The 27,624-nt window shown below is 35.3% G+C and overlaps 1 protein-coding gene across 1 annotated transcript; it reads left to right on the top strand.

The window, feature by feature from the left end:
• The first annotated feature begins 20,251 nt into the window (after positions 1–20,251).
• Positions 20,252–27,402, top strand: LOC147536679 (ABC transporter B family member 2-like). Its single transcript, XM_086643735.1, has 12 exons — positions 20,252–20,532; positions 20,635–20,689; positions 21,531–21,706; positions 22,402–22,602; positions 22,796–23,055; positions 23,149–23,689; positions 23,788–24,167; positions 24,276–24,691; positions 24,775–25,016; positions 25,497–25,744; positions 26,023–26,435; positions 26,601–27,402. Exons 1-12 carry the CDS (start codon positions 20,260–20,262, stop codon positions 27,152–27,154), a joined length of 3,759 nt encoding a protein of 1,252 aa, XP_086499861.1. The 5' UTR covers positions 20,252–20,259; the 3' UTR covers positions 27,155–27,402.
• The last annotated feature ends 222 nt before the right edge of the window (positions 27,403–27,624 follow it).

Consider the following 27,624-nt stretch of genomic DNA (forward strand, 5'->3'; position numbering starts at 1 on the left):
ACTGTGTATATAAATGAGTTCTTAGCTCATATTGAATAAATGGAAATCACTCTTTCTTCTTCAATTTCTTCTTCCTGTTTCTCTCTCTATGCATCTAATACGAAACATTTCAAATATCATTCATATTTCTGACTAATCGTGTATGTTATCCATAATAGATGATTCGTAGTTGAATCTCAGTATCGATATAATTAGATATATATTGTGTTTCTCTGTATTTTCTAATTTATTACTTTAAAATCAATACACTTATTTATTCAAAAAATGAGAATGTCTTTGATTTGGAAATTAGAGAAATAGAAAAGAAAAAAAATATTTTAGTCAAGGTGACGTATCTTTCTTTCTTTAAGACAATAGACGTCTTGTATAGTACCATAGAGTTACCGGCGTTTGTCTTAGAGGATTCAATTATTAACTCTTCGATTCGATAGTAATTTGAATTAGTAAGCAATCAAACTCGAAAGTAGGGACGTAGCTACACTAGGGCCAGGGTGGGTCATTCCCCCTTGGCCCTTGCCACCACAATCTGTTTTTCCAGTTAAGTATATTGGCCCCCTTTTATTCCAACCCAATGCAATATTTAGCCTAAGTCCAACTTAATTTCTTACCCAACCAATGAGTCAATGTAAAGTTTTCCATGGATTTAAATTTTCTCCATTAAAGTGTATTTAGCTCGCGCTAAGTCTTCTTGTTTCTACTACGATGGGAGACCGACCTTTCTCATCAATTCGCATAATTAATACAAGGTTACACAACAAGATGAATGACAATTTTCTCTCAAATGTTTGATTTTGTGCACTGAAAAGAAAATTGCTCAGAAGTTTAACATAGAATCCATCGTAGATAATTTTAGAGATTTGATGAAGCGACAGGTTCCACTTTGATATGCTAAAGAAAAAGAACTTTTCAGCGTAACAGTCTGATCCGATGTCATTTTTTTTGTATTTGTGCTCCTCAATCTTTATGACTTAATATAGTTCGGCCCCACTGCTAACAAAATTTTCAGATCAATCTATGACTAGTATAGTGCGGCCCCGCTAACTAAAATTCTGATTCCGTCCCTTATCGTAGCATATGAGAGGGGAAAAAATATAACAAATGGAGGATTATACTGGTAATTTTAAGTGTATAAGGGGATCTCACTAATATTTAATTAAAAAAAGGGTATCCTACATTAGAGGATTTCACTAATATTTAATTTCCTTCTTTTTTTTTTGTTGAACTTTTAATTTCCTTCTTTGATCAATTAGGTGTGTTTGATATCTCCTATTTCCATGGAAATAAAAGAATTTTCATGGAATTTGGTATTTCTACCGTTTGATACGAAGTATAATTAAATGACTTTAATTCTTTAGGAAAAAATTTCGGAGAAAATAGAAAAACTTTCTCAAAATTTGATATTTTCTTTGTGTTTGGTATGAATTTTAAGGGAAAAAAATTAAGTGTCACGTGACCCATTTTTCTCTCTTTTTCCCAAAATACTTTACCCTCCCCCAACCCGTGTAAAACTTTCTCCCTTGGATAAAAAGAAAAAGTTATCTCTTTACTCTTTCTCTCTCTAACTTTACTATCTTCCATTCTCTCTCGTTCGTTTTAAAGTTGGAAGTGAAAAGCTTCATTCAAAGGCCATACTATAGAGAGAAAGTAAAAAATAAGAGAAATTAAACATGAATAGTAGTAGACAATTAGTATTTGATCTTCCTCCTCTAATATTACTTTTTCTCTTGTCTGGAGTGAGAAAGTTAGAGAAAGAGATAAGTATTTTTCTTTTGGATATGTAGGGTCTCATTTGCTTGTATTTATGAGTCTTCATCAAGTTATCAACTTATTACTTAGAGAGAGAGAAATACAAGCAATTTATTCTATATTTTATTGGTTTACAATTTTACATCATTAATTGGAGACACCGAGAATAGCCGTGAATGGTTCTGGCCTTGGTTAATTTCATGTTCCAATTGCCAAATATGTGAAAAAAAGATTATAAGAGAGGATGACATCTTTGTGATCAAAGTTATTTCAGCTTTTGGGGATTGATTCTTCAACTTTGGTGAGAACCATGGTAGAAACAAAAGAAGAGGTATTAAAAAATGTGGAGATGAGAGGTCATATCCTTGATTGATACTTCCAAAACGATGAATATATAACTCATTAGTTTTTGGAGGACCCTCAAAATTCAACTCTAACTTAGATGAAATCCATTTCACCAAAAAAAAAATCAGATGGAATCCCATGTTATATTTGCTTTTTTTTTCTTCTTCTTACAATACTGAACAGTAGAAAATTAGAAAAAAAAAATAATTATTTTCTACTTAACCAACCAAACAGTGGAAAATATGAAAATATCTACAAGGTAAATTTTTCTCCGCGTAAATTTTTTTCGAAGTAAATAAATCTCTATTTTTTTTTTCTTTTCTCCAAGTTGCTATCAAATACAAATAGTCCACTTTTAATTCTTTGCTCCAGGCTAGGAATTAGTTTTCGTGGAAAGTCAAAAATCAAAATAAAAATATTTTAATATATTCAGATACTTGAAACCTAATATTTATTTCCATATATGTTCTAAATGACATTTTACCCATAAAATTTAACAAAATAAATTTTTACTTATACATTGGGCAAATGACATTTTTGCCATTCTTACCAAATGACATGTTTACAAAGTTGTTAAAATGACATTCTGGCTTTGTATAGCCAAAATTATATTTTTACCCTTTTATAATATCAAATTGACATCTTACCCTTATGTTGTCAAAATGACATTTGTACCCTCGTACAAATCAAAGTGACATTTTTACCCTTATGTGGTATGAATGACATTCTTACCTTTATCTTGTAAAAATGACATGTCTACACTTTTACATTGAAATGACACAAGGTTAAATAATTTTACAACATAGAAAAATATAATTTTGAAAACATAAGGGTAAAAATGTAATTTAGACAGTATAAGGATGAAGATGTAATTTTGGTAACATAAAAGAAAAAAAATGTCATTTTGACTACATAAGGAGTAAATAAAAACTTTTAATTGAATATTATATTCGTAGAAGTTAGTTGTCAACCAAATAACAGAGTTCGTCATTCCACGGAATAATAAATGACTATCAAACGAAAGAACTTTTATTTCCACGAAATAAATTCCGTGGAAGACTTTTCATGGAACTCTTTTATTTCCATGGAATTATTTCTCTGATTCAAACACAACGGAATTGTTAAAATGTAGTCCATTATTTAATTTCTAAAAGTCCACGTGATCCTCCATCCTGAGGTGTCAGTTGATTCGTATCTATTATAGGAACTGCAAAGCAGCTACTACCGAGATGTAAATTCTAAAAACCAAAATATTAGCACGAAGTGGGAACATTACAAAATATTCACTAATTGTCCATCGATGTCTCCACGGGTGTCTAGAATCATAGAGAATGTATATTTGAAATATTAGTACAATATAGTATTTCTTATGATTAGACAATACTAATAATATTAAAATAGTAGATGTCCACCAATTGTCCATTAATGTCCACAGATATCCACAGTTATCTACAAAGGTCGAAATATATATTTTTGAAATATTAGTACAAATATATTAGTATTTTTTATGATTATATAATAATGAAATATTAAAATAATAAATATCCACCAATTGTCATTCAATGACGAGATAATATTAATAATAATAATAATAATAATAATATCCATTACACATTTTATCTTTGGATTCAATATCTTGAAATGTCTCCATGACATTTTGTCTATGGATCAAATGTCTTGAAATGTCTATAAAGACATTTTGTCTATACATAAATATCTCGAAATGTCTTGAAATGTCTACAAAACATTTTGTCTATAAATGTCTCCCAATGTCCTGAATCACTATCACCCCCTTATTTAGGAGATGAGAACGTATCTCACAGTAGACACTTCAGCTATTTTTCCTCATTGAGATGGTCTCCGCCCCAAAACCATCATTTGAAGATTAATGTAAGCAACTAATTTTCCTACAACAGTAGGTCTGATTATTCACGATCAAAGTTTCTTTTGGCCCAAACAGAATGTATTAGGTGCAGGTCCAGCGTAGAAGGAGAGTGTCGGACACTAATGCTAGCCCTAGAATAGGCGCTTCAGCTCCACTTTTTGAAGCTTATAGTGGAATCAGATCCATCCTGAGTTATTAATGCTATCAACTCGAGGAAGAATAATTCCAATTGGGTATCTCAAGCAACACTCGATGATATCCAGGAGTGACGAAGCGTTTTTGGTGTTGTTACGTTTGTTTCCGTTTCTAGGAAATGTAATCTAGTGGCTGATGTATTAGCTCGAACATCCCGAGCACAGACTTCACTTGGTAGTTGGAGCCTTGTACCTCCTTGTTTAACTCCTTTCTACAAAAACAACTAACATGTACATATATTGATCAACAATTTTAATAGTCTCTTTCACACCAAAAAATTAAAAGTCCCAAATGCGTCGTGCTACAACTAATTGGTGTGTTTCAAGTAATTTTATGTGAATGATGAATTCTAATGTGGCCCTACTTGTAACCAACTCTAAAGTTTGGTCTTAAATTGTTACCAACAATAACTTTGGCGCTCATATTTATCTTTACTGTAAAATTTGGCCACAAATTACTTTTCTCTTTACCTTTTTTCCAAACTATATTTCTTTTATCTTCTCTATTTAGTATTTACTCTAGTCATCTCCCTTTATCTCTCTGTCTCCTCTCAGGCTCTCTGTACCTCTCTCCTTCATCCCTAACCCCATCTCCCAAAATCTCAAAACTTTACCCACTTATTTGTTCACAAATCATAAACGGTCCCAAGACCATATTTGGTTTACTCAACTTTAATAGCTTTACACTTACTTTATTTTTTTTAGTTTTTCTTTAAAGTATATCCTTCTTGTCCTTCTCTCTTTTTGCTTTGTCACAATAGGAGATCTGACCAACCCAATCTTTAAAAGAGAGAAGAAAATATCATTTCTCTTCCTCTCTCTCCTTCTACCATGTAACGCCCCAAGCCTTAGCAGTTGCCGATATTGTCCCCGCTTTAACCACCCAGGCCCAAGCCCACACGGGTATGGGGTTTTGTCCTTGGTGAAGGCACCACAAGCCCACCCAAAAGGCCTCGGTACTTACTAAGCTTGAGCTTACACATATAGCCCAGTCTCTGGACACTCTTGTGAGCAATGTGGGACTATTACAATCCCCCACCCTCAGCGAAGAGCCGTCTTCGGCTTTGATACCACTTTGTAACGCCCCAAGCCTTAGCAGTTGCCAATATTGTCCCCGCTTTAACCACCTCACACAGGTACGGGGTTTTGTCCTTGGCGAAGGAACCACAAGCCCAACCAAAAGGCCTCGGTACTTACTAAGCTTGAGCTTACACATATAGCCCAGTCTCTGGACACTCTTGCGAGCAATGTGGGACTATTACAATCCCCCACCCTCAGCGAAGAGCCGTCCTCGGCTCTGATACCACTTTGTAACGCCCCAAGCCTTAGCAGTTGCCGATATTGTCCCCGCTTTAACCACCCAGGCCCAAGCCCACACGGGTACGGGGTTTTGTTCTTGGCGAAGGCACCACAAGCCCACCCAAAAGGCCTCGGTACTTACTAAGCTTGAGCTTACACATATAGCCCAGTCTCTGGACACTCTTGTGAGCAATGTGGGACTATTACACACCACCACCATCAACACAACCATATCCTTCACCACAACCGACACCATGTCCATTGTTATCTATCTACCCTTCTCTCACTCTAATAATATTAGATTACTAGAGTCAAATCATTTTTACTAGAGTTAGGATCTCTGGAATGTTTTTGCGGGGCCAGCCTAGGCCCAAAGCCAAATTTTACCAGAGTTAAGGGTCTCTGGAATGTTTCTGCGGGGCCAGCCTAGGCCCAAAGCCACCAAAGCGGCCCCAAGTTTTGCTGATGTAAAAAGAATTCAAATTCGGACTTTTTAGAACATAGATTAAAAAGTGCAAAATCATATGTCGAAGGAGCTCCAAATGAGTTGGTAGAGTGCGTTTGTTCTTCTCAAGAGGTTATAGTTTCGAACCACCTTATCAACATATCTTTATTCTTTTTTCCATTTTTCCGGTTCATGTACTTGATATTTATTTCACACAATTCTCTTGATTGATTAATAAACATAAAGATTAGAATAAATTTTAGTAAATGAATTTGTTGTTCCATAAATTATGTTTTGTTTATGTAAAATTAGACGTATAATTCATTGAAGGTGCATGTACTATTTTTTTTTGATTGTCTGCACCTAATTTTTTCTAGAAAGCGTGATTGTAGCTCAAATTCAACCATATTGTTGGTTATAATGATTCGGTCTTTCTTTCTAGATGAGAAATATGGTGGTCCCCGTAATATTTTCAAGTGTTTTTAGAACTAATAATGAATTGATATGTAAAACTGATACATATACTAGAAATTTCTTCAAATACTAGACTATTTAAAAGTTGGAGTTTTTCTCTTTTTTTCCTCAACATATGTTTTTTCACATATTTTTTGGTAAATTTCGAGCCGTTTAACTTAAAAAATCGAAAAGTCTTAATATGTGCAAGCTTGCGAAATCAAATGACACTTGTTAGCTTAACAAAAGGGCCTCAATTTCAAGGCCTTTCAAGGTTCGCTTTAGGCCTACCAAAATCTTGGGCCGCCCCTGTATTTCTGGCAGAAGGGGCACCTATATAACTTCCCTCACAAATTTCTTAAGGCATGAGACAACCAAGACTGATCCTTCAAACCCAATCCCAAGCCTGGTGAACCATGAGCTTGTAGCAATGTAGCCTGTTGGGTCATCCAAGTTGCTCTAAATATAGCAAAGTTCTATAGACACCGCCAGTAAATAACTTTATGATTCTTTCGAAAAAGAAAAAGTGAACAAGAGTAAAAAGGTACCGTTACCTACAATGCAAACAATCATGCACAGATGGATGTATGCCCCGTCCCATGAATGGGCTTGTCGACATTGGAACGACCCGTTCACCACCGTCTAGTTAAGGGGCCGCTCTTCTTCTAAAAGTTACTAATAGTTGGGATTGTTTGGTTCAAGAAACCGTTTATATTACATTAAATTTAATTTATTTGCGGTCAGATCCACAAGTTCGCTCGTTAGTTAAAAGAGGAGCAATAAATTGGTCGGTTAACTAAAAATTTAGTATTTTTAGGGTGGTAGCTGTATTTCCTTTGCTCAACCATTTTTAGGGTGCTAGGTGGTCTATTTTGTTGGGTGCTATTAGGTGAATTAACTACTAAGCATTTAAAGAGGTCTTCTTTTTGTCCTTGCTCCTTAAACTATGTCAACTATTCATCCAACGGCCTATTATTGCAGTCTCATTGTAGTAACTACCTTATCAAAGGTGAACACAGGCTAGACTAGAGCCCGTGAGATCTTGAGATCGAATCTCGGTGGAAGTAGTTTATCACCAAAATTTATCCCATGTAATTTAAGCACTAGATAAAGTAGATCTGGTCGGGCATTACGCTCTTTATTTTCGGGCTTTAGGCCTTTTTAACTCTTGGTTTAACTAGACGGTTATCATGTTCATCACATCTTAATAATGTATCAATGTCTTGTAACGAGTAACGTATATCGTAGTCGATTTCTGAAGAAAAAAAAGTATAACAGAACTAACTAACAAATAAATAAAACTTAAGAGCTCTCAAATGCAAAATTTTAAAAAATCTCTATTTATCTTACCTGTCAAGATTTAATTGAAATTTTCACTCTTATGTGGCAAAAATAGAGATCCTCAATTTTTTTTTGGAAAATTTTGAACCTCTCTAATAATTTTTTTTTTTTGGAAGTCGACTACGATCTACGTATGTCGTTACATTTGGGCACTTGATACATCATAGATGTGATAAGCTCGATAACCGCTCACTCAAACACTAACAGAACCGGGCCTATAGCCCAACAAGACATGGCCTAAAGCCCAACAACATTATCTACACCCTAATAATCCCAATTCAAATAACCAAAGATTCCACCTTCTCTGGGATTAGAACCTGGGACCTCCAGGGATTTCTGGAGTTTATGTCAACACCTTGGAACCACTTGGGCTACCATCAGTTGACTGAACCTCTCTAATAATGACCAATGATGTTTACCCCATTTTATATGCATTTTGGTTGGTTTTCACATACAAAAAATGTTGATTATTCTTTTCTTCCCTTTGTTTAAATCTCTTCATATTTTGCCCATTTATCTTCGGTTGTTCATTTCTGATTATTTGGATTTCTCTGTTCGTTGTAATTAAAATTTGTCGAACTTGCACTTAAGATCTAGTTTTCTTTTTAGCATTGATTCCAAGATTCTTTACATTCAATATGACGTGGACAAATCATGAATAACACAACTACACATGAACAATTTTCAAGACAGGAAATTGGGTCGAAGGCCCAATTTCCTGTTTTTTTGGTTAAAAAGACAACCCATCTTTTTAACCAGCTAGGACCCAAGTAAGTTTTAAAAATAGTCTTGAAAGACAATGTTTAAGGCACCCACTTTTTAAAAGTCAAAAGTACCCTTTCTTCAATTAGAAATACCTAGAAACCCAACTAATGAATCAGAAACTTTAGTTTTCTTCATGAACAAAAAGAGTATATGGGATTGTCGACGCAGAACAGGATTTCTAGGGTTTGAATTGATTCCGGCCCTAAGATAGGTTGATCTTTTTCGGTTTTGGGGATTTAATCTATTTGCTAGTTGTTTGAAGAGGCTTTTAAGGGGTTTGATTAGTTTTTGGTTCTAAATTTTAGAGAGAAAAAGTTGCAGTTTCCTTCATAATTTGCTAGGGTTTCAAAAGTTTATATATTTTCAATGGAAGGAGAATCTGATAGTGTTTCAAGGTATAATCTAACTTCATCATTGCTTTATTTTCATTGAGCAATAGATTATGAGTTATGAATGATAATCATGAGTTATGAATGACAATTTGTTTCAAAATAATGCTTAATAGTTTCTGAATTATCTTTAATTTATCTTTTACAATAGATTTACGGTTTGATTTTACAACTTAGTTGTTTGTAGTGCAAGTTGTTTCTCACTTAGATGCAATAGACTCTACAATTTGTTCGCACGGCTCTACAAAGTGTTTGCAAGGCTACGCAAAGTGTTTGCAAAGCCTTGCAGAGACTTTGCAAGCTAATGCAGACATAACTTATGCTTTAAAACATTATTATGCTTGGAAGAGATTTACAAGATCTTGCAAATATTTTACATTGATTTTACACTTCTTCGCAGTGCTTTGCAAACATTGATATTGAGTTTTTTGTTTTGATTTACTGTCGCCTACTGTTATTGGGTCTTTCAATATCAATGTAATTTTGCTTGTTTCAAGATTGGAAGTGATAGTACTGTTCTTCAATTGAAGGAGTGTATTTGTAACAATGGAATAATTTGACTCCATCCCTTTTCGAATTGAGTTGCGAAACAAGTAACCAAATTATGAAAATAGATGAAAAAAATTGATAAAGGATTGAATAAAGGTAGAGTTTTTAGGGCAATACGAGCTTCATCCTAAACGTTTGAGGTTGTTGATGGTAGATCTTTTCGAGTGGACCTTGACAATCGTACATGTAGTTGTGGGTATTGGAGAGTAAACGATTTTCCTTGTTATCATGCTCTTTGTTGTATCTCAGGTGCAGGTTGTAGTCCATATGACTTCATTAGTGAATTCTATCATGCTTCTTATTATCGTTTGTTGTATGAGAAGGCTATTGAACCTGTTGTTGATTATGACCTTCTGTGTCATCATCCCGAGGAGTCTATTATTTTACCACCGACTGAGAAGAAGAAACCTGGAAGGCCAAGGCAAAAGAGGATATCAAACAGTGGAAGAGGTCGTTAAAGTGTAACGTGTCTCATACACGTGGTCACAACAAGAAGACTTGTAAACTTGATGTTTGAATAAATTTTCATTGTTTTTTACTTTCTACCAAGAACACTTGCCAACTTAATTCATGAATTAGTTTTTATTATGTTCACTTACTATTGTCTTCGTTTTTTTTTTATGAATCATGTTTATGTAATTGTTTGTGACAGTAGGTGAACTTCAAACCATTGTGGCAGCAACTATAACATAATTACAGACTCTGCAAGGTGTTTGCAAGGCTCTACAAAGACTTTGCAAGGCTCTGCAAAGACTTTGCAAGGCTCTGCAAAGACTTTGCAAAAGTCTTCTAAGCTCTAGCAAAGCTTTGGAAATTTTTGTCAGGATTGATCAAAAATATGTAACTTTAGAATTTATTCAAAAAAATAATTAAATGAATAAGAATGTAATTTTAAGAATTCGACATTTATAATTGTTGTTGACGTTCTTTTACGCGGGTTCGAGGGCAGAGCCCCCATTTTTTTAAAGAAATTTCAGAACAATCATACAAAAAAATATGTAACTTTAGACGACATTGCAAGTACTATGCAAGCTCTAACAAAACTTTGGAATTTTTTCTCATCATTGATCAAAATCACTTGAAATAACCATGTTAGATTCACATCAATTTTCGGGGGCGGTGCCCCGTTTTTTTTGAAGAAATTTATATTTATCTTTTTATTGTAATTGTTGTCGACCTTCTATTACGGGGCTTCGGGGAGGGGCCCCCGTTTTTTTGAAGAAAATTTTGAAACAATTCATATGAACAAATATGTAACTTTAGAAGTCATTGCAGGGTGTTTGCAAGGCACTGCAATCACTTTGCAAGGCACTGCAAGGAGTTTGCAAGGCACTGCAAGGAGTTTGCAAGGCACTGCAAGAAGTTTGCAATCTATTCAACACATTTAAAGAGAATATGAAAATAAGAATATAGAAACATTGTTCCAAATGTAATTATCATATCCAACCAATCAACAAAATATTAACAAAAATATTCATTCATTCATCAAAATATTCATATCCAAGAGGCAAATTCAAACTTTTTTCTCATTTTTGACCAACAGTAATTCTCATCAGAAATTATATCAACAACTAACTTTCCTCTAAGTTTTGTCATCTCAGATGGTTTGATCTGCATTCCTTCAATACCACCACCCTTCGTAATATTAGAAATAAACTGGTGCACGTATAAAGCACAATTGACTCTGTAAAGAAAAGACAAGTCATTATGTTGATAAATATACAAAAGCAAGGCTCTACAAAGATGCAAGGCTCTGCAAAGACTTTGCAAGCTACTTTTTAGTAATCAAATTCTTAAAAATCACCTCAAATAACCTCCCAAATGGGGTCTCCTTGAGTATCTCCATAGTGTTTAAGGTTATCAAATCCTTCAGTTCGGATATGCATTTGCATACTCCATTTAAGCTCGACCGAATTAATAATTTTCTTTCTACGACCGCTTTAGCATTTGATCTCTTTCATTTTTTTTTGTTTCTTTTATCCATACTGTTCATCAAAAGAATTTTATGGTTAGTTAAGAGATTATAAACAAAACAAAGATATTATAGAACATAAATTAAACTTAACAAGGTGCTTGCAAGGTGTTTGCAAGGCAATGCACGGTGTTTGCAAGGCTTTGCAAGGCAGTGCATAGTGTTTGCAAGCTCATTTGATCGGTTTAGAATTTGATCGCTTTATGCATTTTCATTTGATCTTACGCTTGTTTTTCTTTATGGGTTTACTGGTCATAATTGGTGCCTTTGTTGTTGGCTATATGATTGGCCCTAAGCTTGCTTACCTCTTTAAAAAATTGTGGGCAAAACCAAAACAAGAGCTAGCTCAACAAGCAAACTTGGGTCAACGTCTTCCACTACAAAATGGGAACCAAACTTCTTCGATAGCGAAAAAGCCTAGTACGAGATGGGAGAGAACACGACTTTTTGTATTCTTATTAATGGGAGTGTTTGCGTCGACAATATTGTTTTGGTTTATAAGTAGCAATGAAGTATCTATGAGGAGAAAACTATTAGCTGATATGTGTGAGAGACGAGCTTGTATGTTACAAGAAAAATTCGACGAGAGCTAATATCGTATACATGCCTTAGCGATTCTTGTCTTAACTTATCATAGTGGAATGCAACCTTCTCTCATGGACCAAGTAACTTCATTTTCTATTTATATCGCTAATTGAAACACAATAGTTAACTTAGAAATAAAAACAAACACTTGATCTGCAGAAATAAGGACTTTTACCCGGTTCCTAAAAAACACTAGAATTGCAGCAAAATACTTAAACCCTAATTTGGGATAACTAGTCAATGGATGTTAAAGAATACAAGATTTATTCAATCTCATAGTTAATGAATTTCAGCACTATAGAAGCAGACACTCCAATTAGCTTCCAAATCATTTACAAGATAGTTCCATTTTTCACAAAAGGCATGAAATAATCACAATCAATACGAAAAAAAAATCGATAAGAATTCACCTTGAAGAGAAGAAAGAACGCCTCAGCACAACCTTAGCGAGCTGAAGAAACGAGAGAGAAAGAAGGAGTTCGAGTTTCTAATTTTTCTAGTTAGAGAGAGAAAGACTGGATAGGGAAAGAGGGAGTTTCTAATTTTCTGAATAAGGTTAGGTTGGTCTTTTCACTATCATAAAAAAATTACCTAATTGCCACCAGGGAGGTGAAGCCTAAACAAGTTTGATGAATCTTTTTTAACCAAAGTCATAATTTTTAGGGAGTTTTTGCCAAATTTTGTTGGACATTAAAGAAAGAGGTGTAAGCACTAATAAAAAGCCATATGATGAATGATTTTCAAGATGCGAAGATAATTTAAAAATTACCAATTTTAGCTTTCTAAACTACTTCTTGACCTTTAGAAAAGAAACTATAATATTTGTTCCGTTCGACTATTTACATTTATAGTCAAATAATTTTATTCACAATAGAAATGCCTCCTCCAAAACTAGTGATGGGACCATATCCTCTTTCCTACCTTTTAACCTAGCTTCTCCTTTGATTTAATATACATCCATAACACTGTATAATAATATGTTTGTGTTGATAATTTTTCATTTGTTAATTATTGCAGTGTTTTTCAGTTTGGTTTATAATCTGCTCCCTCTGGGTTCGACTACTTAGAGTTGATGTAGCTGTTGGAATAATATTGCTAACAATTTGAAATGGAAATTACTCAGAAAAAATGGTGTTGTACACAAACTTCAAAGCTCGATAGTATCTATTCTTTTAGACAGTAATTCGCCCCCTTCTGGTATAAACCACGAGTACACAACCGGTTAGGAATTATGCATTTAGGATACGATGAAGTCTTTAACAAATATATATATATATATATATATATATATATATTATATATATATATATATATCTGATAATGCCAAAGAAGTTGACAGGAAAAACTTGTCAAATAGCTTGATGAAAATTCCAATAACTTCAGTGTTGATAGAAACTAGAAAATGGGAGCAACAGAGAGAGAAAATTTGTTGGATCATCCTGTGCCAACTCCAATAATGAGAAGAAATTTATAGATTTCAATGAGATACCATTGTATCCCATCACATGGGATTTATCTCATCAATTTTGAAGTGAATGGATATACCCATTCACTCTTTACTGTTCACGACCAGGGCATTCATGCTTAATTAGCCAACTCCCTCCAAATTCTGGTCAACTAATTTTCGAGAAAATTCCCACAATGGTACACTCAGAATAAGACAAATTTACAAGATCTACTAAGTTATGATTATTAGCACTAGACCTCGTCAAATCCTCAAAAAATTCTACCATCTACAGATTCTATAATTTCAAAAGTGTCTTAATTTAAGAATCTATATGTCACACTATTATGAGAATAACCTATAAAAGCACACTTGTAGGTTCTAACACCTAATTTTGGTCTCTTAGGGTCTGGTTTCCTAACATATGCAAGGCAGGCCCAAACTTTTAGTCTACTAAAATCAGGTTTTCTTTTAAACCAGAGTTCAAAGGGAGTCATATTTTTATTCTTTAAGCAAATCCTATTTAAAATATAACATGCTAATAATAATGTTTCACCTCATACAGATTATGGTAAGTCAAAACTAATTAACATTGCACTGACCATCTCAATCATAATCCTATTTTTCCTCTCTGCAGTACCATTTTGCTGAGGAGTGTAAGGTGTAGTGACTTGGTGAATAATGTCATGTGTTTGGCAGAACTTAATGAATTCATTTGGATAATTCACCACCTTTGTCAAATCTTAAAATTTTAGTTTTAAGACCAAGTTGATTTTCAACTTCCACTTTAAATAGCATGAATTTTTCAAAGACCTCATCTTTACTTTTCATTAGATATACGTAAGTATATCTAGAACAATCATCAATGAAGGTTACATAATATTTGTTGTCACCTTTAGTTATGTGATTTTCTAAATCACCCACATCACTATGAATTATGTCAAGTAAATTTGAATTCCTAATTATATATTTATGGGATTTTCTAAATATTTTAGCTTGAACACAAACATGACATTTACTCTATGAAGAAAAAGTCGGGATTAATCCCCGAGTACACCCCGACTACTCCTCAGTCCCCATCTTGCCGACTCGACTAGGAGCCAAAACCCTAGTCCCGTGGAATTCCGAGTAAATCCCCGACTTGGTCCGACTAGGACCAAGTCGACTAGTCGGGCCAGTCGGGATTATTTAGCTGAGCCTTTTTTTCTTTTGCTCAAACCGACAAAGGTGGTTTAGGATTTGCTCATTTGGCTTTTCACCTTTCCTCTCCCCTCCAAATATCATTATAACCAGATTGAAGTAATTTTGAAGTTTTCTTGCTCTCCAAACAAGATTCCAAGTTTCTCTATCTTCTCAATCTTTTTTTACTATTTCTTTTTAGAACCCATATTCTACTCTTTTTCTCTATAAACTCAAATAAATGTTAGTTGTTAGTGTTTTATACTTCATTAATGTTGTAGAACTTGTTGATAATTATGTGTGCTTCTTAGGGATGAATTTTTAGTGTTTATACTTCATTAAGACCAATACTTATATTTATACCTTTATATATTTATATTCTACGACTAGTCCCGTGTAAATACGACTAGTAGCGACTATGCCTAGTCCCAAGTCCGCCGACTAGTCCCCCTTGCCGACTTTTCCAACATAGCATTTACTACTTGAACTAAAATTGCAATTAGAAATTAAGCCTAATTTTTTCATATTTCTAAGAGAACCATAATTAACATGACCTAATCTACCATGCCGTAAATTAAAAGAATCAACAATATAAATCGAAGAATTATTATTTATTAGATTCAACTTTATCATTCCGTTACACCCTGACCAACAAACGTGCCCCTTATGGACATTACAAATTTATCAGACTCATACACCATCTTAAACCTCTTCCTATTAAGACGGTCTCCCGATACAAGATTTTTAGTCCCATCGGGCACATGATGAATATTTTGTAGAGTTAGAGTCTTTTCAGATGTAAAGAAGAGTTTCATAATTCCTAATCCCATGACTTTAGAACGAATATTATTGCCTACTTTAATATCGTTTCCGTCACCGCCAACTTCGTAAGTCTTGAAAAGATTACGATCATTGCAGACATGGATAGTAGCTCCTGTGTCGTACTACCATCCACCGTCGGCTTCTATTGTATTGGCTTCAGAAACCGTGGCGATAAATTTTTCTTCGACCATGTTTGCTTGCCCTTTAAGATTTTTCTTTCTTGAGCGACAATCACGAGTATAATGGTCGGATTTGTTACAGTAGTAACAAATTACCTTCTTCTGGTCCTTCGGAGTTTGTTTCTTAAACTTTTTATCCTTCCCAGGCTTTAGAAAATCTTGCTCAGGTTTTCCTTCTTCAACCACATTAGTCGTAGGTGTATAATTAGTTTGCGTCTCTTTTAATTCTCGAATACGAGAATCTTCTTCAATACGAAGGTGACGTTGTAAAGAATCTAATGAATAATTTTCTTCGTCATGCTTGTGTTTTTTCTTGTAGTCGCTCCAAGAAGGGGGTAGTCTAGAAATGATAACCCCCACCAGAAAAGCATCCATAAGAGAAATTCTCAGCGTTTTTAAGATTGCTAACAATAAGTAATAATTCATTAACTTGAGTCATAACAGACTTATTGTTAACCATCTTAAAATCCATAAAATTACCAATTACAAATTTTTTATCACTTGCCTCTTCAATGCGGTATTTGCTATCTAGTGCTTCCCATAATGCTTTGGTTGAATCAATTGAACAATGAGCATTTTAGATGGAAGTGGACAAAACATTCAGAATATAACCACGACAAAGAAAACCGTCTTATTCGCTTCCTTCGTTTTTCCCTTAATTCAGTAGAGTCTTCAGGAGTCTCATCAGGAATATTGTCGAGTACCCCTTCTATTATATAGAATAATTTAATAGAAGTCAGAAAGAACTGCAACTTTTCTTGCCATCATGTGAAATTTTCTCCATTAAAACTTTCAAGACGTGTGTAGTCTTGATTCATAACACGTAAAGATTGAGTTAACATTGTTGAAGCTTCCATTTCAAATTAAGCGAGAATTACTATCCAAAAATTTCTGGAATAATATTGCTAACAATTTGAATGGAAATTACTCTGAAAAAATGGTGTTATACACAAACTTCAAAGCTTGGTAGTATCGATTCTTTTAGACAGTAATTCGCCCCCTTCTGGTATAAACCACGAGTACACAACGGGTCAGAAATCATGCCTTCAGGATACGATGAAGTCTTTAACAACTATCCCGGTTCAAAGTATGTACGCCTTGACCAAGATCGAGAACAATCTGAAATATATATATATATATATATATATATATATAAATTTAAGATCGAAATATCGAATGGAGACCACTTCTTTATTTTGGCATGTGATGTCCATTATTTTGTCCCATAATGCATGATATTGTTTGCCGAATAGTGAAATTGAGAGTAGCTTTATTTTGATTGGAGGAACAACTAACACATTAAGAAGATCAAAGTCGTAAGAGGGAGTGATGAGTTTCGTATCACATGTGTTGGAGATTGCAATGCAGGTGTCACTATCAACTATCCCCTGGTCAGAACTTGTGTAATATGACTTGAGCTCAAATATCTACCGATTAGTTGTTTGTCCAAGGTAGAACTCTTTCCATCATTTTCTTTGTTGACAATTGGAGTTATAGATGTCATGTTTGTTTCTTCATATTTTGATGATGTTGGAAAGTAGTTCCCCAGAAATCATCCTCAACCTTCGAGTTAATGTCCCTCTGTGCCCGGTGAGAGGGGGGGTCCTACAAAGATACCCTGGCATTCCAATCAGTTCAATGTTTTAAGTTGAAAGCCAAAGTAATCTAAGAGTGTAGATTAAATCCTGTTTCATGACAAATCTATGTTATTTATATACGCTTGGATAGAATTGGTGAATCATTGGCTTAATGAAGGCCACATATCAGGGTCTTGAACAAAATCTTTCTGATCATAGCAGGCACGATCCTATCTCACTGATAAGGCAATCAGACATTCAACGTTATTTAGCCTCTTGTGTATCTGACCTTTCTTTCAGGCAGAATGGAGCTCAAGGTGCCGAGAATATTGTCGCGAAACTTGCGCACGAAGTAGACAGGTGTACATCAATAACTCAACTGTCTTAATGATCAGTACAGAAGACACAGCTTCTTTAGAAGCATATAAGTGATAATCAGGACATCTCTGACTCACTAGCAAAGGTATGACCATTAGATCTTTTTTCATATATTGAAGGCTCGCACTGCTTCCTCGGTCCATTCAAATTTTGGCAATTATCTCAAAGATCTTGAGGGTTGGTAACAATTTTGCTACCATTTTTTCAGGAACCGAGAAAAATAAGCAAGTCTACTGGTGAGTCTCTGCACTTCTCTTGTCTTCGTTGGACTCAGCATTTCTAGCAGAGCTATGATCTTTGATTGGTTGGCCTTGACCTATGGCTCACTATGAAACTCGAGAATTTTCAAGATGTTACTCGGAAGGCAAACTTCGCTGGATTTAACTTCATGTTGTATGCTTTGAGCCTGCCAAACGCCATTTTCATGTTTAAGGTAAGCTCTCTTTGACCTTGCTCTTGATAATCATGTCATCCACATTACACTTCACGGCATTATCTTCCGAACCTGCTCTTGAAATATTTTATTAACTAGCCTTTACTACGTTGCTCTGAAATTAATTAACCCGAATGACATTTGTTGGTTACAGGACATGTTGGGTTATGGTGTCTCCTAGTGTTTTAAGCGGAATCCCAGACATCTAATGCCTAACACTAGTATCCCCAGGATCTCATGCATACGCTTAATATGAACTAAGTTAAATAGAGATTGTTACCTTAATCGGTATTTTCCACAGACTTAAACGGTTGAATATAAGAAGACCAAAAGCTCCAATTATAGATCCTCTACTTGAGACACCGAGTAATCAACTTGATCTCCCACCTCAAGTTTATCTAAAACTTTAATGGTGGTTACACGAAGAACACCTTCTTCTTTAGACTAAATAGATAGTTGGTAACTATTTTCTTTTTTTCTCTACTTGATGTTGTGGAGTTAAAAATGTCCTTGAGAATTTTCCACACCTTATTCTGAACTAATGAGGTCCTTATATAGAATCTCAAAGTTAGAGATTAACCCTAATTAGGTTTCCTAAAAGCCAAACTAGAAGCAGAATAAAGATATTCAAAAAATGGAAACTAGTTTCAATTTTTTCTCTTTCTTTCTCTGGCCGGACACCCTATGCCCTAATGGACTAGGTCTGACCGGGCCTATTAGTGTGGCTAGCCATGCCTTGGCCGACCCACTAATGGGCTTTACGTGTCTGGCCCAAATCCCTTTGGTTCAATGCAAAAACTTGTCTAAACATGATCTAGTGACTCTGGCCCCCACCGGCATCCAACGATACTCGACTCCCTCTTTTTGTACCCATATAGTTTCTATTAGAGGCGACTGCTTGTTGAGATCTTGAGCTAACTCCGGATATCACCAATGGCTGAATTTTATTTACTATATCATCAAGCTGTTGGGACATCGATACGTGATAAGTTTAGTGGAAGCCAAAATGTAAATACTGTAGGGGATGATATTTGAGAGAAAACATCTAAATAAGATTTATTATAAATTTAGACATATAGTAATATATTTAACTATATTAAAATTTGGAGATGTACGGGCTACAGAGCTCCTTCAACTCTTACAACTTACTTTATAAGTTCTTCAATTCAATCTCTAATTTGCTTCTCTTGTGCTTCCTATGCTTCCTGTGTTCCATACCCATTACATCTTACATCTATTTATACTAAAGATAGAGCATACTAGTAAAGACTAGAGAATTCCACGTTGGAACTTACAAAGAGTAAATATAGTTTCTAGACTAATCTTTTAGTCAAACTTCTCTATACTATTCTTCTCTTATTTCTACTTTAGAAAATACTCCATCTAGATATTTCTCCCAATACAAAGAGTTAGATAGGAAATTACAAATTACTAATTTCCAACAAATACTACATTCATATAACCAATTCAACTTCAGTATTATATAAGTAATCACGTACTTGTATCCACTCTCACGACTTGCGCAAACACCTCTTCCTTTCTTGATTAACTCAACCTAGTAGTTTGCGTTTAATACGTCTGGAATTTGGCACTGGACTACAAAATTCTATGGACGTTCCAGCTTATTTTAGTATTCATATCACAGTAATACCAATTAACCTTCATTTCAAGATGGATTATTGTTAACAACTACCTTCTTTTAGAAATCAATCACTAAGACCATGATGAAGACAGATACTTTTAACTATATCAAAAAAAAAAAAAAAACAATATAATTTCCCTCCAATAGCAATGTATATGCTAGTACTGATTATGAACCTAAAGTAGGGGTTGCAAATACAATTCATCCCCAAAATGGCATCTCACATGCTCAACCTCCCCAGTCACTAGTCTAATAAATATTTGTCTAACTTTATTGGTTTCCAATTACAATCAGTTTCTTACTTTTAAATCCTCCAACCTACACTTTCTTTTTTATGTATCAGTTAATACTATGTAGATAGATGGCCATCAACTCTTCACTCCCACTCAATCCCATTTCATTTGAATTACTACTATCTCTCTGCTTGTACTTCTTCCCATATATAACTATATATAATATATATATGTTTGTATTTATTGTGCTTTATCTACCCATTCACTAATTACTCATCAACAACCAACAACTCCTCTCTCTCCTCTCTCTCTCTCTCTCTCTCTCTCTCTCTCTCTCTCTCTCTCTCTCTCTCTCTGCCTATATATGTATTTAAATTCTCTCTCTACCTTGTGTGTATAGGAAAATGATGAGCTCCAATGAAGGAAATTTGGCAGGAAATAATGGAGGAGAAGAAGAAGAGAAAGAAAAGAAAAATGAGAAAACCAAGAAAGTGTCATTTTTGAAACTATTTGCCTATGCTGATTTCTTGGATTACATTTTAATGGGAATTGGATCAGTGGGTGCTTGTATTCATGGAGCTTCAGTACCTGTTTTCTTTATCTTCTTTGGTAACTTAATTAATATTGTGGGTATTGCTTATCTTTTCCCTGCTTCTGTCTCACACAAAGTGGGGAAGGTATATATATATCTCTTTCAAGTTAATTATTATAATATTTTATCTCTTAGTCCTTAAATATTTTATTTAGTTTTCATTAATTTTTTGGGTTTTTATTTGCAGTACTCATTGGATCTTGTTTACTTGAGTGTGGTTATTATGTTCTCATCATGGGCAGGTAACAATATTTTATTTGTTTTCTCATAGAGTTGTTTGAGATTTTATTCTTATAATTTTAAATTTTGAACTGCATCGATCGTCCAAGTTCAAAGAAAATGAAGGACAAAATTAGATCATTAAAGATGCAGTGTGTTAAATTCATAATTACGTAGTTCAGTCGAAGATCCTTCTTCATAATCTCAACCTATATTTACGGGAGAAACCAATAATTGATTCAATGTATTAATCTATATAATGTGAATTGTGGGGCATGAGATAATCACAAGATATCTTTAGAATATGTATATAAGTCTATCTTTTCGAAGTTCAGATATCTTGGACTTTTCTTGATCGTCAGATCTCTTTTTCTCGATTCATCATGTTACATATCTTATTACAGTATATGTTTACATTAGATTGCAGCATAAAGGAAGTAAAATTTTCTATTTTTATTATAGTTTAGAAAACTTGTACTAATCTAACATAATCAAGATGGTCTTGAGTACCTAAGAGAACTACCATATTTCATGTTATACTTATTTCCCCAAATTTTGGAATCCATATTCCAGCCATCCAACAAGTAGTAACACACCAACAAAAAAAACAAGTAGTAACACACAATTCGAGGCATTAGGGTTGAATTTGGATTGGCTAGGTATATCATAAATACAATCATTTTTCACTAACACAACAATAATAAATGGGTCAGAATCAACCAAATTAGGGAACGAATACCCCAGCATAATATATACATGTGGTAAGTTGGTTGATCTGTCCGTGGGGGTGGTGGTGACGGTGGTGACCGCGTTATATTGCACCAGGACAAATAAGTGTATAAGTATTGGTTGCGGTGTTTGCAGAGGTGGCTTGCTGGATGTACACCGGAGAAAGACAAGCGGCCAAGATGAGATTGGCATATTTAAGATCAATGTTGAGTCAAGATATAAGTCTGTTTGATACTGAAGCTTCTACAGGAGAAGTTATCTCTGCCATTACTACTGACATTATTGTTGTTCAAGATGCCATCTCTGAAAAGGTACGCCCATGCCTATTTATGTCATTTAAATTATCTTGAATTTGACTCGTCTTAATCTGACTTATCTGAATCAATCGATCAAAATCAACCTGAATAAGTCATTTAAAACACTCAAACATCAAAAGTTACACAAAAACAAATAATTTGAAATCTGGTTCGAGGCGATTGTTACCAACAAATGAAATTTGAGATGTCACTAATAGAAAGAAAACAGGCACTACCTAATTCTAATTTGGCACCCATTATTTGCTAATTGACTGTTTGCGCCCCTAAATTAACTATTCCTTTAAGAATATGATCCCACTCTAAAATATATAGGCGGTGCTCTCCCTGTGTAGCCTATCAAGTACCATCATTGTTCGAGGGACGTCAGTAATATAAGTTGTCCTTTGAGTAGCGAAACCAAAACTCGTGGTCCATCATTTAGTAAGTAATTACAACTTGGACCACTTCTATAAATAGATGAAATCTTTAATATCCTTCTAAAGTTTGTTGGAAGTTGACATAAAATGTGAAAGTCCTAAAAGTTTAAACTTCACTAAATACTTTAATGTAATTCAAAGTTCTAAAACTATAAAGATATTTATTTGGATGGTATATATATGATGAGATGATTGAATTCATAAAGAATGACAATTTAGGTCATTTTTACATGAGCCCAAGTTGGCTAATAAATTTTCCTTGAAAATTTACAGGTTGGAAACTTCATGCATTACCTAAGCCGTTTTATTGCGGGCTTCGCTATTGGGTTCGCCCGAGTTTGGCAAATAAGTCTTGTAACATTATCGATAGTCCCTTTAATAGCCATAGCTGGTGGTGTATATGCATATGTAGCAACCGGTCTTATTGCGAGAGTAAGAAAATCCTATGTAAAAGCCGGAGAAATAGCGGAAGAGGTTAGCTTCTCTACTTATCTATATCATTGTAAGGAATGTAAGTAGAGTTTTGAGAATAGTCCCACAAAGACGAAAACAATATCTTGTCCTACTAATACAGTCCTTACCATTCTTACAATCTTCTTACATTTCATACATATGTTATATAGATTTTGATGGTGTTTTATATTTGACATGTTATGACAATATTAAGGTTATTGGTAATGTGCGGACTGTCCAAGCATTTGTTGGTGAAGAAAAGGCCGTAAGGTCTTATAGGACAGCACTATTAAAGACGTACGAGTATGGGAAAAAAGGAGGATTAGCTAGAGGATTAGGCCTTGGAACATTGCATTGTGTACTCTTTTGTTCATGGTCCCTTCTCGTTTGGTTCACTAGTATCGTCGTTCATAAAGGTATAGCCAATGGAGGAAATTCCTTCACCACTATGCTTAATGTTGTCATTGCCGGACTGTAAGTTTCTCCCCCTCTAATAAAAATCTCATCCATTGATAATGAACTTCAATTTTGCTAAATATAACTAAGTAATTTCGACTTTTTTGGCAGTTCGCTTGGGCAGGCAGCACCAAACATATCGAATTTCATCCGAGCAACAGCCGCAGCTTACCCGATTTTTGAGATGATAGAGCGAAAAACAGTTAGCAAATTCAGCTCTGAAACTGGGAAGACACTGGGAAAAGTTGAGGGTCATATACAATTCAAAGATGTAAGTTTTAGTTACCCTTCCAGACCTGACGTGGTGATATTTGATAAGCTTCGTCTAGATATACCTTCTGGGAAGATAATCGCACTCGTTGGGGGAAGTGGGTCTGGGAAGAGCACGATAATCTCCTTAATCGAACGTTTTTATGAACCCCTAAATGGACATATACTTCTAGATGGACATGACATTAGAGAACTTGATCTCAAATGGCTTAGACTTCAAATTGGGTTGGTTAATCAAGAGCCCGCTTTATTTGCTACGAGCATCCGGGAAAACATCCTGTATGGTAAAGATGATGCTTCTATCGAAGAGGTTAATCGTGCTACTAAGCTTGCAGAGGCGTTTTCTTTTATTAACAACCTTCCTGATAAATATGAAACTCAGGTATTTAAGTTCTTACAATTGATATAGTAATGGGTATATATCTTGTTAAAGGGAAGATTGTAGTGGAACTTGACTAAATTTGTTCGAGTTTCTGTTAGGTGGGTGAGAGAGGGATACAGTTATCAGGTGGCCAAAAGCAAAGGATTGCCATATCTCGAGCGATACTAAAAAATCCATCGATTCTCCTTCTTGATGAAGCAACAAGTGCACTTGATGCTGAGTCTGAAAAAAGTGTTCAAGAAGCACTAGACAGAGTGATGGTAGGACGTACGACAGTGGTGGTAGCTCATAGACTTTCCACCATCCGAAATGCAGACATCATCGCTGTGGTTCAACATGGAAAGATTGTGGAGATTGGAAGCCATGAGGAGCTCATATCAAATGAAAATAGTTCATATTCATCTCTTGTTCAGCTTCAAGATTCAGCAACTTTGCAGAGACACTCTTCAGTTGGCCCTACAATGGCCCGACCACTCAGGTAGAGCTAACTTATTCGATGCGTCAACAAAACATGATTACTCTGTTCGTTGCACGCTATTTCAATCGTTTCTCGTCCAATTGACTAATGTGGTTCAACTTTGTACAGCGTTAAGTATTCGAGAGAGTTATCAAGGACAGGAACAAGCTTTGGTGCAAGCTTTCATTCCGATAGAGAATCTGTGACCCATTATGTTCCCGATGGGAATGAGGCTACTAAGGCTGCAAGTGTGTCTATGACAAGATTGTATGGGATGGCAGCTCCATATTGGATCTATGGTTTCTTTGGCACCTTGGGTGCTATTGTAGCTGGTGCCCAAATGCCTCTTTTCGCTCTCGGAGTCACGGAAGCTCTTGTTTCATATTACATGGATTGGGATACAACGCAGCACGAAGTCAAGAAAATCTCCCTACTGTTTCTTGGTGGTGCAATTGTAACGGTAATTGTTCACACCATTGAGCACTTATGCTTTGGTATCATGGGTGAACGGCTAACTCTTCGAGTAAGAGAAGACATGTTTTCAGGTAAATATTCCCACAATATTTGATTATATATTTGGGATGGAGAAACGATATTTATGTTTTTCTTTTCACTTGAAATATTACAGCAATTTTGAAGAATGAAATTGGATGGTTTGACGAGACGAGTAACAATAGCTCCATGCTGTCTTCTCGTCTAGAAGCCGATGCAACCTTATTAAAAACTATAGTCGTGGATCGGTCTTCTATACTCATACAGAATATATCACTTGCTATAACTTCATTTATCATCGCTTTCATTCTTAATTGGAGGATGACACTTATTGTCATAGCCATGTATCCCCTACTAGTTACTTCCCACATCAGTGAGGTTAGTTCATTTTCCTTTGTGTTATTTGTAGATTTTTTATTATATTGAGATCACCTCAAGTTTGTTTAGTGGTTTTGGGCATCTATCGCCTCAAAAGCTAGCTAAAGAGTGAAACTTCTCCTTGTATGAACCACATGCCCCTCTCCCTCGTACTTCCATGGGCCCTGATACCAGTGTTGTGTGGTCTTGGGCCTCTCATGCACCCCTCAAAAAGTAGGTAAAGAGGTGAGGTTTTTCCTCACACTTATGCACTATGTCCCTTTCACGGCCGCCCCTTCCACACCCAATTTGATATTATCCCAACAATCTCCCTCTCACACATCAGTTTTGACTTTAATAGACCATTGGGACGAGACTTGTAATTTAATAGGATCCGATACCAGAGACGTGTAATCTCAGGCCATTCTCACCTCAAAAGTTAGTTGAAGCGGTGAGGATTATCTCAAAAAAGTGAATTTGACATTAATGAGTTTGTAACAGAAACTATTCATGAAAGGCTATGGGGGTAACTTGAGTAAAGCTTATCTTAAAGCTAACATGCTTGCTGCTGAGGCCGTAAGCAACATTCGCACGGTTGCTGCTTTTTGCTCCGAAGAAAAAGTAATCAACCTCTATGCCCGTGAACTCGCAAATCCATCAAGAAACGCTTTTCGTCGTGGTCAAATAACTGGAATGTTTTATGGTGTTGCACAATTCTTCCTGTTCTCATCCTATGCCCTTGCATTATGGTACATCCTTTTCACTTGTCTTCTAATATTTTAGATCAAAAACTTTACTTATATAAAGTTCGAGTTGTCCACCACTCTTTGGTGCAGCGGTTGGACACCCCATCTTAAGTCCATGAGGTCGTGGGATCGAGTCTCGGTGGAAGCAGTTTGCCATCAAAATTTATCCCATGTAATTTAGGCAATGTATAAAGTAAATAATGTAATAAATTTGTCAGGTAGTCGATTTCTCAAAAAAAAAAGTTCGAGTTCTCAACTGACTTGTCTCAATTCTAAAACAGGTATGGTTCTGTCTTAATGGGGAAGGAGCTTGCTGGCTTCAAATCGGTCATGAAATCGTTTATGGTACTGATAGTTACAGCATTAGCAATGGGAGAAACACTAGCAATGGCTCCAGATCTCATAAAAGGTAACCAAATGGTTGCTTCAGTTTTTGAGATTTTAGACAGGAAGACACAGGTGGAAGGTAATATTGGCGAAGAATTGACAAAGGTGGAAGGAACAATCGAGATGAGGGGTGTCAAATTTAGTTACCCTTCGAGACCGAATATTGTGATCTTCAAGAACTTCGATCTGAAAGTTAAGGCGGGAAAGAGTGTGGCATTGGTAGGATCAAGCGGTTCTGGCAAAAGCTCTGTACTCGCACTTATACTACGTTATTATGATGCAACTTCTGGGACAGTACTGATAGATGGTGAGTTTTCGTGCCCACACGTCATATAATAACTCTTACATGTATATTATTCAGGCAGTTGAATTTTCTGCTTATTGAGGCCCGATAGGAGTCACTTGGTCGAGCCTGAGCACAATCAGATTACAAACATTAACTTTTCTGATGCTATGAACTTTTTTTTTACAGGGAAGGATATAAAGAAACTACGATTAAAATCCATTAGGAAGCACATCGGCCTCGTCCAACAAGAACCAGCATTATTCGGAACGACAATCTTCGAAAATATTCTTTATGGTAAAGATGGATCTTCAGAGTCAGAGGTCATTGAGGCAGCTAAGTTAGCTAATGCCCATTCCTTCATCAGTGCCCTTCCTGAGGGCTATTCAACTGAAGTAGGCGAACGAGGAGTCCAGCTCTCTGGAGGTCAAAAACAACGGGTAGCCATTGCTAGAGCCGTTCTCAAGAACCCATCGATCTTATTACTTGACGAAGCAACAAGTGCCCTAGACGTTGAGTCTGAAAGAGTAGTACAACAAGCTCTAGATAGACTAATGAAGAACCGAACTACAGTTATGGTGGCACATAGGTTGTCTACTATCAAAAATGCAGATCAAATATCGGTTTTGCAAGACGGGAAAATCATCGAACAAGGTAATCATTCTTCTCTGATTGAAAACAAGACCGGCTCGTACTATAAATTAATTAACTTACAACAACAGCAACAACAAGAACAACAATGATATTCTTGAATCTAACCAGCAAGAAGATGAATGATTTATGGATATATTGTTTGTTAGTACAACCATACTCTCTTTTTTTCTCTCTGTCACCCATTTTTTAGCTAGTTGTACTGTAATATTTATATAAACGGATTCATGGTAAAGGATACCAGATACTAAATGATGGAAATGTTCTACAAGATTGATTTCTCTTTATATTTCTTAAACTTCTGCGAAAATAAATCATTTTCGATTGATTTGATGGCAAAGTTTTTGCATTTCTTTTAGCATAAACCATAGCTGGTTGAAACATGAAATTTAATTTTATTACTTAATATCTCTAACTGGAGCTTCAGATGTGTAACGCCCCAAATCCAAATTTCTACGCCGGCCGCCATGAAAACCTAAAATTAAAGCATTTCTACGCTGAACAGTGAATATAGACGATATACTAATCAAAGAGACAAATAACATCGAACATGAAGCTCATT

This window comes from Eschscholzia californica, unplaced genomic scaffold, assembly GCF_041429995.1.
Source record: "Eschscholzia californica isolate CP2 unplaced genomic scaffold, dmEscCali1.0.p SCAF_5, whole genome shotgun sequence".
Lineage (NCBI taxonomy): Eukaryota > Viridiplantae > Streptophyta > Magnoliopsida > Ranunculales > Papaveraceae > Eschscholzia > Eschscholzia californica.

Excerpts from the sequence above, each read along its gene's own strand:
- LOC147536679 (XM_086643735.1), top strand. The coding sequence starts at position 20,260 with ATGATGAGCTCCAATGAAGGAAATTTGGCAGGAAATAATGGAGGAGAA. Across the intron at positions 22,603-22,795 it reads CCGGAGAAATAGCGGAAGAG|GTTATTGGTAATGTGCGGAC; the intron begins GTTAGCTTCTCT and ends GACAATATTAAG. Across the intron at positions 25,017-25,496 it reads TTACTTCCCACATCAGTGAG|AAACTATTCATGAAAGGCTA; the intron begins GTTAGTTCATTT and ends AGTTTGTAACAG.